Here is a 16,535-nt window from a genome sequence, read left to right as displayed (position 1 = left end):
ATTCCATCTATTTTCATTTCCAAAAAAATAGAGGCCAAACGGGGACTGACTAGCATGATAGCACTCCTGTACCATTCGACTCATTGGGTTCTCAGGTTAGATCCGGACTTCCCTCTGTTCCTCGTACATATTTACCATGCACTACTCGGTAATAAGCATCGGGATATCATCCATAGGAGACTGGAGCTGTTTGCAAAAAGAAAATTATCATAATTACAGGGAGAACTAACAAAGAATTAACTGCATGACAAAATCAGCAAATTCAGATAGCAAGGAGAGCCGGACCAATGTTATAATTATGGGAAGGCAGGTTATTTTTGTTAAAATTACAAAATACAGTGGCTGACATGGATAAAAGACCCAGTCGAGTTACTCAGCTCAGTCTTGGTTAGAAGTGAATCGCCTTTATAATATCAACAATATAATGAATCTCGAGCACAACTAACGTTCAAAAGAAGCAGGCATCTAATGATCCACTCAAGTCTTTCAATTTTATGGTCACATATCAGATCATGTGGCACTTAAGTACACTGTTTGTCTCTTTGGACTATGTCGCCCTAAATTCCTCCACTGTATAAAGGAGTGTCAGGGGATTTTTTTTTTTTTTTTGGTGCAGAGTGAAAGACAAAAATATTCGGAAGAGTAAGATCTGCATGTATACTTCTCAAATTTAACCCCTTGTTTGGCCCCCACTAAATTAAATTTCATTTTTCTTCCTCTTATTTTCAATCACACAATCTTCCATAAAATAATATTACACGTAAGCCGAAAACTTTTTCTTTCTTTTCAACCATTCATTCTCCAAAAAATACTATTACACCCATTTTAATTTGAAAAAATGGAGGCCAAACAGGGGCTTAGTGAAAATCAGCAACAGTGAGTTTAAGTCCCTGTTTTAGCCACCATTTCTTAAAATTCATCTTCAAACTTATTTTCAACCACACATTTCATGACACTCACAACTTTTATCAAAATATACTAAAAATCTAATTTTTATAAAAATTGAACAGAGGCTAAGTATCTCTCACATTGACAACGACCATTATATATCTACGTGTGTCTGTTTTTACTTCCTCCAATATAGCAACATCATTGAGATTAGAAATTATTCCAAATTAATACTCAGCACCCAGAAGATACCAAGTTTGGGGACTACACCGAGAATAGTCTACAAGTCCAAAATGCATGCGTTTGTTTTTTACCCTCTTTTGAATCTCTAACAAGTAACAATTATATGGTTAGGAACAGCAGCATTCGAACATCTTCAAAGAAGTCTAGCCCTTCATTTTATTTTATTTTATTTATTTATTTTTTCTTTTTGGGGGTGGGGGTTGAATTATTTGCTTTTATGACCTTTTCCTTTTCTGGCCTTGTGATCCTATATTATCAACTCTGATCAACATATTTACATGAATGATAGAAGAAAAAACAAGATGACAAATTAGACATTTTAGTGGTCTCACAAAACATAACCCTCCGATAGTGTCATCTAGTCGTCATACGAAACACAACCATCAAATATTATAGTGCAAAAATGCAGAAACTAGTGTTATTGCAAAGTAACAACCCAGCCATGTAGCAGTTCAATGATATTATTCATACGACAAAATCACCATTTGGTATGGTTTGGACTCCTAAAAGGAAATCACCATAAAGTCGTACAGTTAAAAAACCTATTAGATTCCATTTGATGATTAAGTTCTCTTTTGCATACCGAATTAGCTCTATACTATTTTTTGTCAATAGAATTGTAACAGAAGTTGAAACTCATTACATACGGTCAAGTCGGGAATATTAAATATATTGCCAATCATGGATATTGCAGAAATTTATTTTCTATAAACATGTATTCTCCCTATTTGTGAAGTCTGTATCATTATGCATAGAGAAAAAGGATTAATTCAAGCCTACAATTTAAAAGTTTTCCATTATGTTTCTGGAACACGGACCAGATTCTACTCATTTTTGTTCTTCAAGGGAAAAAGTTCAAATCATTTGCTTAGAGTTCAAAACCAGGAGGCTCTATAGACATATAGAAGCATGCACATGATAGTAATCTTCTTTGGCCAAAAGATGAGTTTTCAGTGGAGCAAGTCACTCAACTTTGAAGCCATGCAAAGTAATAACATCAAACGCACACCAACAAAAACAATATTTCTAAAAATCTGTTGGTGTCCACAGAGAGAAGGCTAAACCATTTAGGCATTTGACCAACATCTTAGGCGAACCTAAGAATGACACTATTGCCCCCCAACAATCTTTCCCTCAACATGAAGCTCTTGTGGCTCAATCCAATGACCATGACTCTGATATCACTGATAAGATCGGACTTCATCTTACATAAAACCAATTAGGTTCGACTACACCACTTAAGTGACCCAACCTATTGACTTAAGTGAGACATTGATCCTCTCCAACAAAATCAATGAGAATTCGGTTCTAATAATGATAAATCATATGCATTACACAAAAATGATGAATTTCCATCGAAACGGGCATTTTCCTATTTATTTATGCATCACATTTTATTTATGTTTGAGGCATGAATTTCATTATGTGTTGCGCATACGCCTTCAATTCATGCCCGTGATTTCATGTGTTGTGTGTTAATGATCATCTTATATTATTTGATGTGATACACATTTTTTATGAATAAGGATGGGATATAAATGGTTCATTTCCATTGTTGGGTGGTTGTTGTTGTTGTTGACTCAGTTTATGATTGGTTTTCATTAAAATACATGTGCCCGCTGCCTGGACACGATAGTGTAGAAATTTACAAAATTTGGAGTCTTGAGAAAATATAGAAGCATAATGATAATGATGATTTAGAGGATTTTCATTTTGATTAATGAGATGTAGTCGTGCCTCTTTGTTAAGATTTGACTTTTTGCATATTGATGGAAAATTATTATAGTAGCTGATAATGGAATAAATAAATAAATAAAATAAAAATAAAAATTTCAGCGCCATCTAAACTTTTGAAATGTGCAAGTACATTATAGCCCAAGTCTTGTACATGTTTATGGGATGGAAAAAGGAAGGGGGTTGTTGGTCATTTAAGATTGATTAATTAATTGGGAAGGATACTTCTGACCATTTAGCTCCCACATACTAACTTATCATATCTAAAACATATCGCAAATCATCTCAAACCTACATTCAGCCCGTAATCACCCCCAAACCCAGAGCCAACACACACATGCACAACCTCAACCAAATCCTTATTTTCCTTCTGTTTATCTTTCACATCTCTACTTACCTGCATCCTAATTCCAACATCATCGCAAGACAAAGGAGGTTCGACTCTAGCATTTGGAAGTTGTTAAAATTTTTTTTTTTCCAGCAACCTTGGTAGAGATAAATCTTTTATTTGACCAAGGTTCTTTTGTTAATAAATTCTAATGGCGTACGAACTAAATAGTACACAAATTGAAGGATTTTAACCAACAAATCTGGGTTATAACAAAAGTTTGATTTTTTTTTTTTCCTTTTTCATTTTTCCCCCAAAATAGAAAGGGGGGAATTCGTATGAAATGGAAGAAAAGTTCATTAGTTGGATGTTTTGGGCTTTATCCTTATTGCTTGGATGTTTAAGTGGCCTGATGATTTGACTAAATATATAAATAATGGTTGAGGGTTTCTTTGATGATTGAGAAGATTTCTAAAATAGAGAGAGACTTTTTTCCAGAGTGAAAAGGAAAAATCACAAATTGAAAAGTAAAAATATTTTTCATTTCTTCAGGAACGATCACAAACACTTTTTTAATTATATATAGATCTACTACCAAAAGTTCAATGCGTAATTTTAGCATTAAATATGTATTCCGGAATAATCCCCTTTTTCAATTATTCAACGATTTCATTTTACCAAGTTCACTGTTAGCCATATTAGTCAACATTTATATGTTTTGATGCAACAGTAAGATGTTATTTATAAAAGAAGTTTTGTTTGTTAGTTAATTGGTTAGTGATACTATTTCAAAAATTATATTCTGATTGACTTGTAAAAATTCAAAGTCATGCATAGCCAAACATAATAACCTATGCACAAAAGGGGAAACTTGACTTAATTACTTAAAAGTGACTCATTTCGAAAATCTTGGCCCTTGGATATCTGGGCATACATTAATTTTGTTGATTCAGGGTTTTACTTAGAGGGTGTTGGCGGGGATTAAAATTAGATTTTTTAGAAGATTGTGATAGAAGGTTTTGAAATGCGTGGTTGAAAAGTTGTGGAACCCGTGCAATATGTGGTTAATATTGATTATTTGATTTTGACTTAAATTAAAATCAGATTTTAATCTGCACCAAACGGACTCTTAATTAGGGCATCAAGAACCATTGCACTTGTAGCATTTCATTATGTTACCAGTTTAGAGGTAAGTAAAGATTCGTTGCCATACAAAGCAAGACATTGTACAATATGAGAGATATTGAGCTATTGTGTATGCTTTCCATAGCATGTAGACATGTTTAATCATTAATATATTTTTTTATTTGGATTGTTTGTATTATGCATTATAATGTATGACTAGCATCCATCAATTTAGCTTATGTAATGCCATAAAAATGATGTGGCATATTAACCCCCATTTTGGGTGGAAATTTGTATTTTGGAATAGTATTTTTTGAGAATATGGGTTTAAAAAATAAGAAAAAGTTTCTGATTTACGTGTAAAATCATTTTATTAGAAAATGTGTGGTTGAAAATGAGTTTTGAAAAAAATGAGTTTTAGTAAAAATGAAGAATCAAACAAGGCTAAAAAAGAAACACCATGTGTCCTGCTGAAGATAAGGCCGAGGCAAATGCTGTAAATCTAGATTTAATAGATTCAAATACCAAATTTTGAATTCCAAATCAACTTATACAAAACCCAAATTCAATTGGATGCAAATTTCAATACTAAACAAGTAAATGACACAAATAGTACAAGCGGACCTTTTTCTTTTAACAAATTAAGAAAAGAGCCAAGGCAGCCCACAACGCCAACCAAACCACCCAAAGGACAACACCATATTCAGCACAGAAACGATAATAAGCCCAGAAAGTCACCAATTGGGGAGATCCCAACAATCAAAAAGAGCAGAACAAGAGAAATAAGAGAAAATGACCACCAGCTTAATGGTAAAGCAAATTCTCCAAACACAAAGCACCCAACAGGCGACTAATTGGTGGCCAAGCAACTTAACCCCAAGATAAAACACACATCGTGGGCAGCTAGAAATGAGGCAGGAAGTGGCATCAGTAACTGAATAGTAAACCTACTTCAACCTTGTTGCCACCACCATCTTCGACCGCCTAACCAAATAAAATGCAACAATTCCACAAGATCATAATCAAAGCCCAAAAGAAGTCATTGCAAAATAAAGCGCCATCACAGATAGAAAAAAACAGCAGCCAAAACCAAGAAAAGAAAGACTAAACAAAGCGCACCAAATAAATTGAAGAATCCAACTCCAGCCTCCTCCTAACAGTAATGCTTAAAAGCCTAGAGGATTTCACAATCAACATAACCCACCAATTCCACCTAAAAACCCTTTCATCATGGATTTCCAAACAAAGCAATTCCCAATCAATATTTCCACCAATATTATCAAACATTAGCAGCGACCTTGGCATCAAATTCCCAAATTAGCTGAACAGTGAATAACTATAGACATAAATTTTGATCCTCTAAGGCTATCTCCAGTGTTGCATCAAAATTTGCACCAAATATTATACCAAACCAAAATTCTTCTCAAACCATTACATCAAAACTTACGCCAAATGAACAGTGTTTTATTATTTTATTCATTCGTTCAATTTTTGACAATGTATTTATTTAAAAAAATTATTTATTTTATAACTATATAAATTACTAAATTATAACTTCATTAAATTAACAAATATATTGATTACTAAATTATTCACGTGTTTTTATATATTATGTTAAATTGACAAAAATAATTGATTATATTATTAATTTATGATAAACAATTACGTTAAATTTACAAAGATAATAAATTTTAATAATATAAACTTTACGTTAAATTAAACTTTAAACGTAAACTTTACGAATTAAACTTTACGTTAAATTAAAAATTATGTTAATTATTATTGATTATATTATTAAAAATAATAAACTTTAATAATATAATTAATAGTGTAATTAATTATTATTATTATTATTATAGAACGAAAATGACACAAGTATCCTTAACCATTATCTTTGAAAAATTAAAAATAAGGGCAAAACGGACATTACACCATTAGGTGCAAAAAATGGTGTAATGAATAGAAACTGTTCATGTTGCACCATTTTGCACCAAAATTTGGTGCAATGGTTGGAGGAAGTTTGCACCAAATTTTGGTGCAATAGGGCATATCATTGCACCATTTTTTGGTGTAAAGTTGCTTCAATGCAACACCAAATTTTGCACCATTTTGGTGCAAAATAATGTAAAGTGAATAGTGTTGCACCATATTTGGTGCAACACTATTCATTAAACCCTTTTTTGCACCAAAATGTGCAATGTCCGTTTTGCCCTTATTTTTCATTTTTTAAAGATAATAGTTAAGGGTATTTGTGTCATTTTCGTTCTATAATGATAATGATTATGATGATGATGATGATAACAAAAATAATAATTAATTATACTATTAATTATATTATTAAAGTTTATTATTTTTAATAATATAATCAATAATAATTAACGTAATTGTTAATTTAACGTGAAGTTTATATTATTAAAGTTTATTATTTTTGTAAATTTAATGAAATTGTTTATCAACAATTAATAATATAATCAATTATTTTTGTCAATTTAACATAATATATAAAATACGTGAATAATTTAGTAATTTATATAGTTATAAAATAAACAAATAATTTTTTTAAATAAATACATTGACAAAAATCGAAAGAATGAATAAAATAATAAATCACTATTCATTTGGTGTAATGGTTGGAGAAGAATTTTGATTTGGTGCAAAATTTGATGTAAAATGGTGCAAATTTTGGTACAGCGCTGGAGATGGCGTTATCCAAGAATGTTTATGCTGCAAACCCCTCATTTGCAGACCAATCTTTAGGAAATTTACCTTCTATGTTTAGAGACAAATGCTTCTCAAAATTATTTTAGAAACGAAACTGAAATCCTACGTACAAACTACACGAATTTTGAACTTCCACATGAAATATCTTACTAAATGAACAGACCTCAGACATTCAACCGGGACAGATGAATATGAAAATAATGCTCAAGACAAAATTCAGACAAATAAACTTATGCCCCTTCTGACCGCTTAAAGCTTAAACGTTTAAGTAAGCTGATTGGTCATCCTACTAGAATATAGGACTGATTGTGCTACTAGACTATAAGTCCTGGTTCAAGTCTCATCTCTATCCACTTACATGAAAATTAAATCATTAAAACGAGGTTGTTTCACAAATGGCTAGTCGTCAAAAAGGATTAATTTTTAGGACCATTATTCTATCATACAAAAGGCATAAAAGATCAGAATTTTCTTTTAAAAAATTCATATAACAATTAATACCAGCAATATACTAATAACCTGTCTCATAAGGGCATCTGCTTTGCAAGAACGAACAGTTCGGAACTGATCCACATTGAGCTTCTTGTTTATGATCCCAACACTGAAGTAAATACTATCGGTCCGCGGCAAGTCAACACTTATCTCGTCAACATTAAACCAGAACAAGAATCTCTTAACCTGAATGCCCTTCAAATTGGTAATCGACCCCATTTTCAGCTTCCCAGTGATCTTTTTCTTGTAATAAACCAAGTAATCGAACTTGATATAACATGGTTTCTTGAGATTGAGCTCAAATTCGCCATTTTTCGAGAGGGTGTAGGAGGTGACTGAGTCGGGTAAGAGTCCACTCGGAAGGCCGAATTTGGGGAGGATTTCGTACACTGTTGGTTCGGGAGTTGGCGGATCGGCGGAGAGAATTGGGGATGAAGATTTGACGGCAATATGACTATGGAGGAGGAGGAATAGGAGACATTGCTGGGTTTTCGAATTCAAAGCCATTGATTTCTTCCAAGTCAGTGGTTTGATTTTGATTCAAGGAAAAATGATTATGAGAGAGAGAGAGACGGTCCTGAGTTTATTGTTGGAATATCATATTCGACTCTGAAGAAAGTTACCACCTTTGATCCTAGCGACGAAAATTATCAAAATTTTCATGGTTCTTATTTGAGAATTTCTATACAATGGTTCAAATTACGAGGAAAAAAAAATAGTTTCATAAAATTGAATATACGATAAACCCAAAAAAAATAAAAAAAAAATTAAACATTTTCTAATAGTAGTCCTAATTTTATAATATTAAAGACTAATTTGCTATTCGAACAATATAAAAGTGTATCACCGTAATTTTATTGTTGAATTTTTGTATAATAAAATCGAAATCTAAATACAAGTATATGAAATTTGGGTATGTATAGGTATGACCTAATGAATATTGATACTCATTTTATGTTAAGTACTGATAATATGTCATATATATCTACTGGTAGATTACGTGTCACATACATTCATTGTCGGATTTTAAATTTAATTCAAATATTGAGATTCATCATAAATTTATCCATAGACAGATATATATGACACGTTATCAATACTTAATATAAAATGAGTACAAATGCTTAGTAGATCATTATTGTGCAATCAATATTATTTTTTACCTACCTTATTTTTAGCAGTCTATTGTTTGTATTGAAGTTTAATATAATAGTTTGGGCAACATTTCAAAATTAATCAAATGGAGTTAAAGTAAACTAAAAGAGAGAGTAAAAAATACATAGAAAACATAGATATATGAATTCAATTACACAAACATGGCAGCTTACAAAAGCACTCTCTATGAAATTTTTTTATAATAAATGTGACATTTTCTCTATTTTCAAATTAATGGCATAATAAATAATTTTTGAAAACCAGAATAAACATAAAGTCTTATTAAATTATTAAAGATTGGGCAAAATATAAAGCACAATTGTAAGCAAGAGCCCTAAACTTCTCCTTTTTCCCCCATTGCTCTTTTCATCAGCGCTTGCTCCCTTGCTAGTGGAATTCCCTGTAACTATCTCAGGGAACAAAAATGAAAAAGAAATTTTACATCAGCTAATCTTGGAGAGAAGAATTACATGTTAAAAATTTTAAATACAAAAACAAGAAGAAATCCTGATTTCTTTTTTGCTTTTCTTCTTTCTACAACTGTCATTCGAATATTTCTTTAACTAAACTTCATTTGGAGCTTTAAACTACAAATAGGTAATTGTCATAGAAACTCTTATAATAAGATCCATTTGGAGCTATAGTTCGTAAAACATGCTAGAAAATGAGAATTGAAATCATTAGAGAAGTGGATACGAGAGGAAGTAGGTATTGAGAATCGATGTGAAACAACTAGTTAGATTTGACTCGATTTTGATTCAATTCCACATACTTTGTTCACTTTTATTTTTATACCCTCCAATATTAACATCCAGATGTTATCTTCATACTCCCAAACCTCACCGCCACCTCATCCTGATCGAAAAGGGTAAAATTGACATTATGAAATTTTGCGCTCAAGATTTGTGAAGATTAAATTGAAGGGTACATTGAAAAACCCTCGTTATCACTATATATGTTCTTTTTCTTACCTTGGGCAATTGTAGTACTATTGCTTTTCTTGGCACTTCTTGCAAAATCCTCAAATACCTTCGCATCCGGTGAATTTGGTGCCAAGTGCAAGAGAGCTGAATCAATTCACACATACTTAAATTAATTATTCCATTCTATAGTGACATATACAACACTCACATGTGTACTTACCGGGACAATCGGATATATTAGCAGGCGCATGACATCGAGTCGGAAGGCCTAATGCAAGTGTTGCATTAATTTTGAGGCCGAGGCTCGGATCATTTCTATCCTTAACCAAGATGCATATGCATTCGGGGCTCGTATGAAGAACTTGTTTGAGGCCGGTGCAACAGTCGAGTGTTGGAGCTTTAGCTTCACCTCCAACGTAGGGAAGACATGTAGCTAGACCTACTAATTGATTTGCACATTGGTCTCTATCTTTGGCTATATCTGATCTTACAAAACCAAACAAAATGAAGAACGAAATGCATACATATTTTGCCTCCATTTTGCAATGTAGACAGAGAGAGGATAGAATGAGAGAGATGCATGCCCCCATGTCTTTATATGCATTTTTATGACATTTTTAACTATAATAAAAAGAATTAATAATTTTAGGTGGTATGGGGTAGCTGGAATAAATTATATTAATTTATTATTAGCCTATCTAGATCGAGAGTTCACATGATAAGAGGTTAAAATCCTCTTCTAACACTTTTTTTTTTTTTTTTTTTTTGGCGTAAAATTACATTATAAAGACTTGACATTTTAAGTATATCAAGTTCTTTCGTTTCTTAAAATTATATATGATTTTTCAAGATTCACTATTTTTCTCGAGTAAAATTTATTCTTTTATAAAATATATTCATCGAAATCATCTTCTTGGAAGGCGATTTAGATTTTTTTTTCTATCAAAAGTCAACCACTTGAAAAGCCTTCATAATCGAGTAACTTAATTAGGGGGCTGTTTGGGCCCGATTTTTTCACCCAAAAAATTGATTTTTTGACCGTTATTTTACTATTACAGCCGTCATATTTGACTTCTTCTCTTACAGGTGGACCTCACTTTTTCCCTAACAGTCAAAAAATCAATTCTCAAAATCACTCCCGAACAGGCTCTAGATGTAAGCACAAATTATTTTGACCATCGTAATATTATATTGCACTATCTCATCTGATTAACTCATCTTTTATTTGTTTTCTAGGATGAGACTGCATGTCTTCGAAAAAGAATATAATTGCAATCCCGTGACAATAAGACTTCATGGCAACTACAATCATAAATATTTGTTTTACGCCCGTGACTATTTTTTGACTTATCTGTGATTTTACAGAAATTTATTAATGTGAGAAGACGTTAATGGTCACACAAAGTCTGGAGTAGGTTTAAATACTCATAAATCACAGCTTCACCTGTTGGTCTGTGACTAATTAAAATAATAAAATTCCATTATATTAAAAGATCAGAAAAAACATAATTTTCGATGATATGCCTTCTAATTTGTTGGGTTTTGATTGGATATGAATACGGTAACATGTTTCATGTCTTTAATGTCACATGTTTTATTACATTTTGTTTCACGAGATTTGAAAATCACAATCGGCACTTAATTTGGTGATGCATCTTGTCCCTCGCCAGCATTATACTACCCTCATATTTATAGTAGTTTCGACTTCAGTCATAATCTTAAGGTCTTGTGAATAATTTCTCACGGGCTCTCTCAAAATTCTCTTCCTTGTAATGGGTTGTGCTCCATCACTTACATCGCTAAGCAATGTTTTAAAAACTAGGCCGGCTCGACTGTTTCAACTTGAAAATTGGGAATTGGGATCAAAATCGATCTGATTAAACTTATAAAACCTCTAATTAAAAACCTGTCTCAAAACCTGTTAAATCGGCTCTTTTTGGAAAACCTGTGATTCGTTCCTAATTTAATCAGTTCAACCTATGTAAATATATACATATATTTTAAAATTATAAATGTACTTTTTTTAATTTTTAATTTTTTTTTTTGTAAATGTATATTTTTTAATTTTTTAAAAATCAGCGGTTCAACCTCGATTCAACATTTTGACCATTGACTATTTCTGTTTTTCGAGTCGATGATCGGATCGATTTTTAAAACATTTCCGCCGAGTGACCACCGTGCACAACAATGCCTTCTTCTTCAATCAAAAATTCTGACTTAATACAATTTTGGCGAGACTTTTTTATAAACTATAAATTCAATCAAACCCGTTTTCTATACACTCTAGAGTAACCGAGCAAATAATTCCGTCAATGGTAAATATTAAAGAGGCCAAAATTAGGGCAAATACGACTCAAATCCACCTATTTGTCATGTTCAATTGCTAAGCATATACCTATCCCTACTATATAAAAAGAAGAATGTGAAATTACTGTAAATATCAACAGTGGATTCTTTCATTGTCACATTATAGCCTCTCTTTTTTTAATTGTGAGAGCAAAAACGATGTCATTTGTCTTCAATCATTTCTCTATTTTTACACACCACTCCACTGCAATATTTCTTAATTTTCACACATTACTTCACCTTAGGGATGACAATCGAGCTCGCCAGCTCAGACCGCCGGTGAGTCTGTTCGGGGCTTGGTAGGCTCGGGCCGAGCCCCATTTTGGGGACACTAGGGCTGGCAACGGTTCGATTATGGGTCGGTTCGGTCAAAATCATAACCACACCATAACCACGTAAATCGGTTCGGTTCGTATCTCGGTTCGGTTCGGCTAATAACCACGAAAATAAATTATTTTTTATAGGTTCATCTGTTAAATTGATAAAAACAATTTATGAAAAAAGTCAATGAAAACAAAAACACAATATTCCAAACGAAAATAGAAACATTATCAAACAATATTCCAAACGAAAATGTAAACATTATCCCAATTTTCAATTGCGAAATACAAATTTAACAAACAATATTATAAATATAACAACACTAAACTTTTCCTTCATTTTTAATTGTTGTGTATCGAAGTTACTTGATTCATTCTTCCCTATAAGTCTTACTAGCATAGATCAGCATTCAAATTTGATTCCTATATAGTAAATAAAAAATGTAAGTAGAGAATACAACGATACTACTTATTCCAGAATGGTCTTAACTAATATTTAAATAAAAAAAAATGTACTTCTTCATCATCTTCCTTCTCACTAAACATTGCATAAATTCTAGAGTATGATGAAGGAGTAGAATTTTCTACACACAATAGAAAAAAATTAACAATAAAAGGAAGTGTATAAATAACAAATATAAAACAATAAATCCTACCATAAATATGAGTCCAAAACCAATCACAAGCACACATGAAAGCTTCTAAAGTCTTTGGATGAAGCTTATTTCTATATGGACTCACAAATTTACCACTTGTACTAAATGCTGACTCGGATGTCACGGTAGATATTGGAATGGCTAATAAATCTCTTACAGCCTTATGTAAAGTCAAATATTTTATTGAATTTTCTTTCCACCATGTCAGTAAATCAAAACCATCCATCCTTGGCAATACTGGCACGTCTAGAAAAATATCGAACTCTCTTTTTATATGATCAGCAGTAATAGAATGGCTAACAAATATAACAAATTTTCGAAGGCGACGACGACTTGAACCGTGGAGGCAGTGGAGCCATGCGTGAGTTTGTGGTTTGTGGAGAGTAGGGTTTGCATTTATATACTTTCATACTAATGCTATTATTATGAGCTAATGGTAAGTGGGTTGGTCGGTTGAATCAGGTAGATGTAATGAGAGGGATTTTGTTTTGATCTAGATAAAAAAGTAGTGTAAAACCCAATAATCAATTCAATTGTGTTTTATTTTTTTAGCGGGTAATCGGTTCGATTTCGGTTCGACGGCGTAAATATCATACCTTCACCACCACGAACCGGTTCATTAAAATCAAAACCATATTTACTCCATTGCATCATCAGTTTGATTTTTTTTGCCCCATTCGGTTCGGTTAACCGCGATTTTCAATTTTGACGGTTCAAATTGCCATCCCTAGGGGACACGGACTTTGCCCGAGCCGGCCTATGAGCTCTCGAGCTTTTTTTAAAAAATAAAAAATAAATAAATAAATACATTTGAGGCTGCCTTGGCAGCAAAACTGCCACCTTTTAAAGGCAGCAGCTTGCTGCCTTTTAAAAGGTAGCCAAGCTGTTACCTTTTAAGGTTTAAAAGACAGCAGTTTAGAAGAAAAAAAAAAGGAGGAGAAAACAAGCCTACCTGGCTAGGCCTGGAAAAAGCCCGAGAAAAAGCTTGGGCTCAGCCTATTTTTTTTGGCTGACCAAAACCGGCTCGAGCTCGCAAAAAAGCTCGGTCATTTTAAACGGGGTGAGCTCGAGCCGAAACTTTAGGTTCTCGAGCCGGCTCGTTTACATCCCTACTTCACCTCATCCAATCTAACTGATAAAGAAAAGAAATTGAATGATTTAACAAATTAAACAACAACAAAATTACACGTAAAAATAAAAACAAACAAAAAAAATTTCTTAAATTAAATTGAAAGAATTAAAATTAAAAATAAACATTAGTTAATTAAAATTAAAAAAATTACGTTTTATCGTAAAACAAAAAGAATTAAAAAGAATTTTAAATCTAACAAAAAAATTTTAAAATATTAAAAAAAGAAATTTTAAATTTTTTTTAAAAAATATAATAAAAACAAAATAAAAGAATGTTACAAAAATTAAATAAAGAGTATATTATTATTATTTAATTAAAATTAAAAAAAACTAAATTTTATCATAAAAAGAAAAGAATTAAAAAGAAATTTTTAAATATCGAAAAAAATTATTTACAATATGAACCAAACAAAATGAAAAAAATAAAAGCACGGAGAGAATTTTTTTTCCTTATTTTTTTCATTTTTTTATTTATTTTGTTTACATTATAAATAATTTTTTTAATTTAAAATTCTTTTTTATTCTTTTCTCTTCATGATAAAATTTATTATTCAATTTTAACTAAATAATATTTATATATTCTTTATTTTATTTTTGCAACTTTTTTATTTTTTATTATATATTTTTGAAAATTGTTTTAAATTTTTTTTCTTCATATTATAAATAATTATTTTTTGACTTAAAAGTCTTTTCGTTTTACGATAAAATGTCATTATTTTATTTTCAATAAATAATATTTATTTTAATTTAATTATTTCACTTTAATTAAAAAAATTATAATAACTTTTTTTTTCGCCTGCAATTTTTTTGTTCTTTAATTTGCTAAATCATTTAATTTTTTTTATTTGTGATATAAAATGATAGTTACAAACTAACTGATTTAACAAATTAAAAAAAATAATTGCAGAAAAAATAGAAAAAAATTACAGGCAAAAAAAAAAGTTATTACAAAGTTTTTAAATTAAATTGAAATAATTAAAATTAAAATTAAAATTAAACATTATTTAATTAAAATTAAAAAAATACTTTTTATCGTAAAACAAAAAGAATTAAAAAGAATTTTAAATCGAAAAAATTATTTATATTATGAAGAAAAAAGAAAATTTAAAACAATTTTCTAAAAAAATAAAAATAAAAAAAATAAAAAAAGTTAAGAAAATTAAATAAAGGGTACATAAATATTATTTAATTAAACTTAAAAAAAAAGTTTTATCATAAAAAAGAATTAAAAAGAATTTTTTTAAATCGAAAAACATTATTTAAATTATGAACAAAACAAATTTGAATAAAAAAAGAAAAAAAACTGAATAATTTAACAAATTAAACTACATAAAAATTACAAGCACAAAAGAAAAGATATTATAAAGTGTTTAAATTAAATTTAAATAATTAAAATTAAAATAAATATTATTTAATTAAAATTAAAAAAATCGGCTTTTATGGTAAAATAAAAAGAATTAGAAATAATTTTAAATCGAACAAAAAATTATTTATAATATGAAGAAAAAAGAAGTTTTAAAACAATTTAAAAAAATATAATAAAAACAAAATAAAATAAACTTACGAAAAATAAATAAAGAATATATAAATATTATTTAATAAGAATTAAAAAATTAATTTTTATCTTGAAAAAAAATATTTATTTTTAAGTTTTAATTATTTGAATTTAATTAAAAAACTTTATAATAAATTTTTTTAATTTTATTTTTAATTTTCTTTTTATCCTTTTTTACTTGCATTTACAGTACGAAACGATATATTTTCCCTATGTTAAACAGCAAAACGACCCATTTATTCCATTAATATGATAAATGATTGAATATATCTTATATATAATTATAAAAAGTATTAATTATTTAATTAATAATAATTAAATTTTGATCAATGTATGTTATATCCACTCTTCTCTTAATGTTTGAGATGAATTTTTTTTTCCAAAAATGAAAAAAATCAAAATAATGGGTAAAATCGAGAATTATCCTTCCCCACTCCACATATGAAATGTATTCCATCCTACAAAAATTCAAACATTAGATTTGAACAAGAAATAATTAAATAAAGCATAATCTCAAAAAATTAAGTGAACTTAATTGTAACTATTATTTTAAACCAACACGAATAAAAAAACTAAATGGTTTAACAAATTGAAGAACAAAAAAAATTTATAGGCGAAAAAAAAAAAGTTATCATAAAGTCTTTTAATTGCAATGAACCAAACGATTGGATTTCACCAAACATTTCGAATCTTTAACAAATTTTGAAAAATCTATAATTTTGACACTAATAAAAATATAATAAATACAAAATTCTACGGAAGTCCATTCTAGAGCTGTCAATGAATGTTTCTGGCTCAAGAATAAGTTGGCACTTATATAGAATTTATTAGGGGTTTCCTTTCATGGTGCTCTCACTTGATTATTTTTTCATATTAATTTGTTTTTTCCATTAACAAAATCGCGAAAAATAAAAAATC

At 30.0% G+C, this 16,535-nt stretch overlaps 2 protein-coding genes across 2 annotated transcripts; both read right to left on the bottom strand.

Moving 5' to 3' along the window:
• Nucleotides 1–4,820: 4,820 nt before the first annotated feature.
• On the bottom strand, nucleotides 4,821–8,233 carry LOC111393803. Its single transcript, XM_023019513.1, has 2 exons — nucleotides 7,559–8,233; nucleotides 4,821–5,302 (listed from the first exon to the last, which is right to left on the bottom strand). The coding sequence occupies exons 1-2, from the start codon at nucleotides 8,036–8,038 to the stop codon at nucleotides 5,246–5,248; spliced, it is 537 nt and encodes a 178-aa protein (XP_022875281.1). The 5' UTR covers nucleotides 8,039–8,233; the 3' UTR covers nucleotides 4,821–5,245.
• Nucleotides 8,234–8,837: 604 nt separating this feature from the next.
• Nucleotides 8,838–10,204, bottom strand: LOC111393802 (protein YLS3-like). Its single transcript, XM_023019512.1, has 3 exons — nucleotides 9,830–10,204; nucleotides 9,658–9,753; nucleotides 8,838–9,092 (listed from the first exon to the last, which is right to left on the bottom strand). The coding sequence occupies exons 1-3, from the start codon at nucleotides 10,197–10,199 to the stop codon at nucleotides 8,977–8,979; spliced, it is 582 nt and encodes a 193-aa protein (XP_022875280.1). The 5' UTR covers nucleotides 10,200–10,204; the 3' UTR covers nucleotides 8,838–8,976.
• Nucleotides 10,205–16,535: the final 6,331 nt, after the last annotated feature.

The sequence above is a fragment of the Olea europaea genome, chromosome 4 (genome assembly GCF_002742605.1).
Source record: "Olea europaea var. sylvestris chromosome 4, O_europaea_v1, whole genome shotgun sequence".
NCBI lineage: Eukaryota > Viridiplantae > Streptophyta > Magnoliopsida > Lamiales > Oleaceae > Olea > Olea europaea.
The sequence above is the reverse complement of the archived record's forward strand: the minus strand, read 5'-3'. Positions and strand labels throughout refer to the sequence as shown.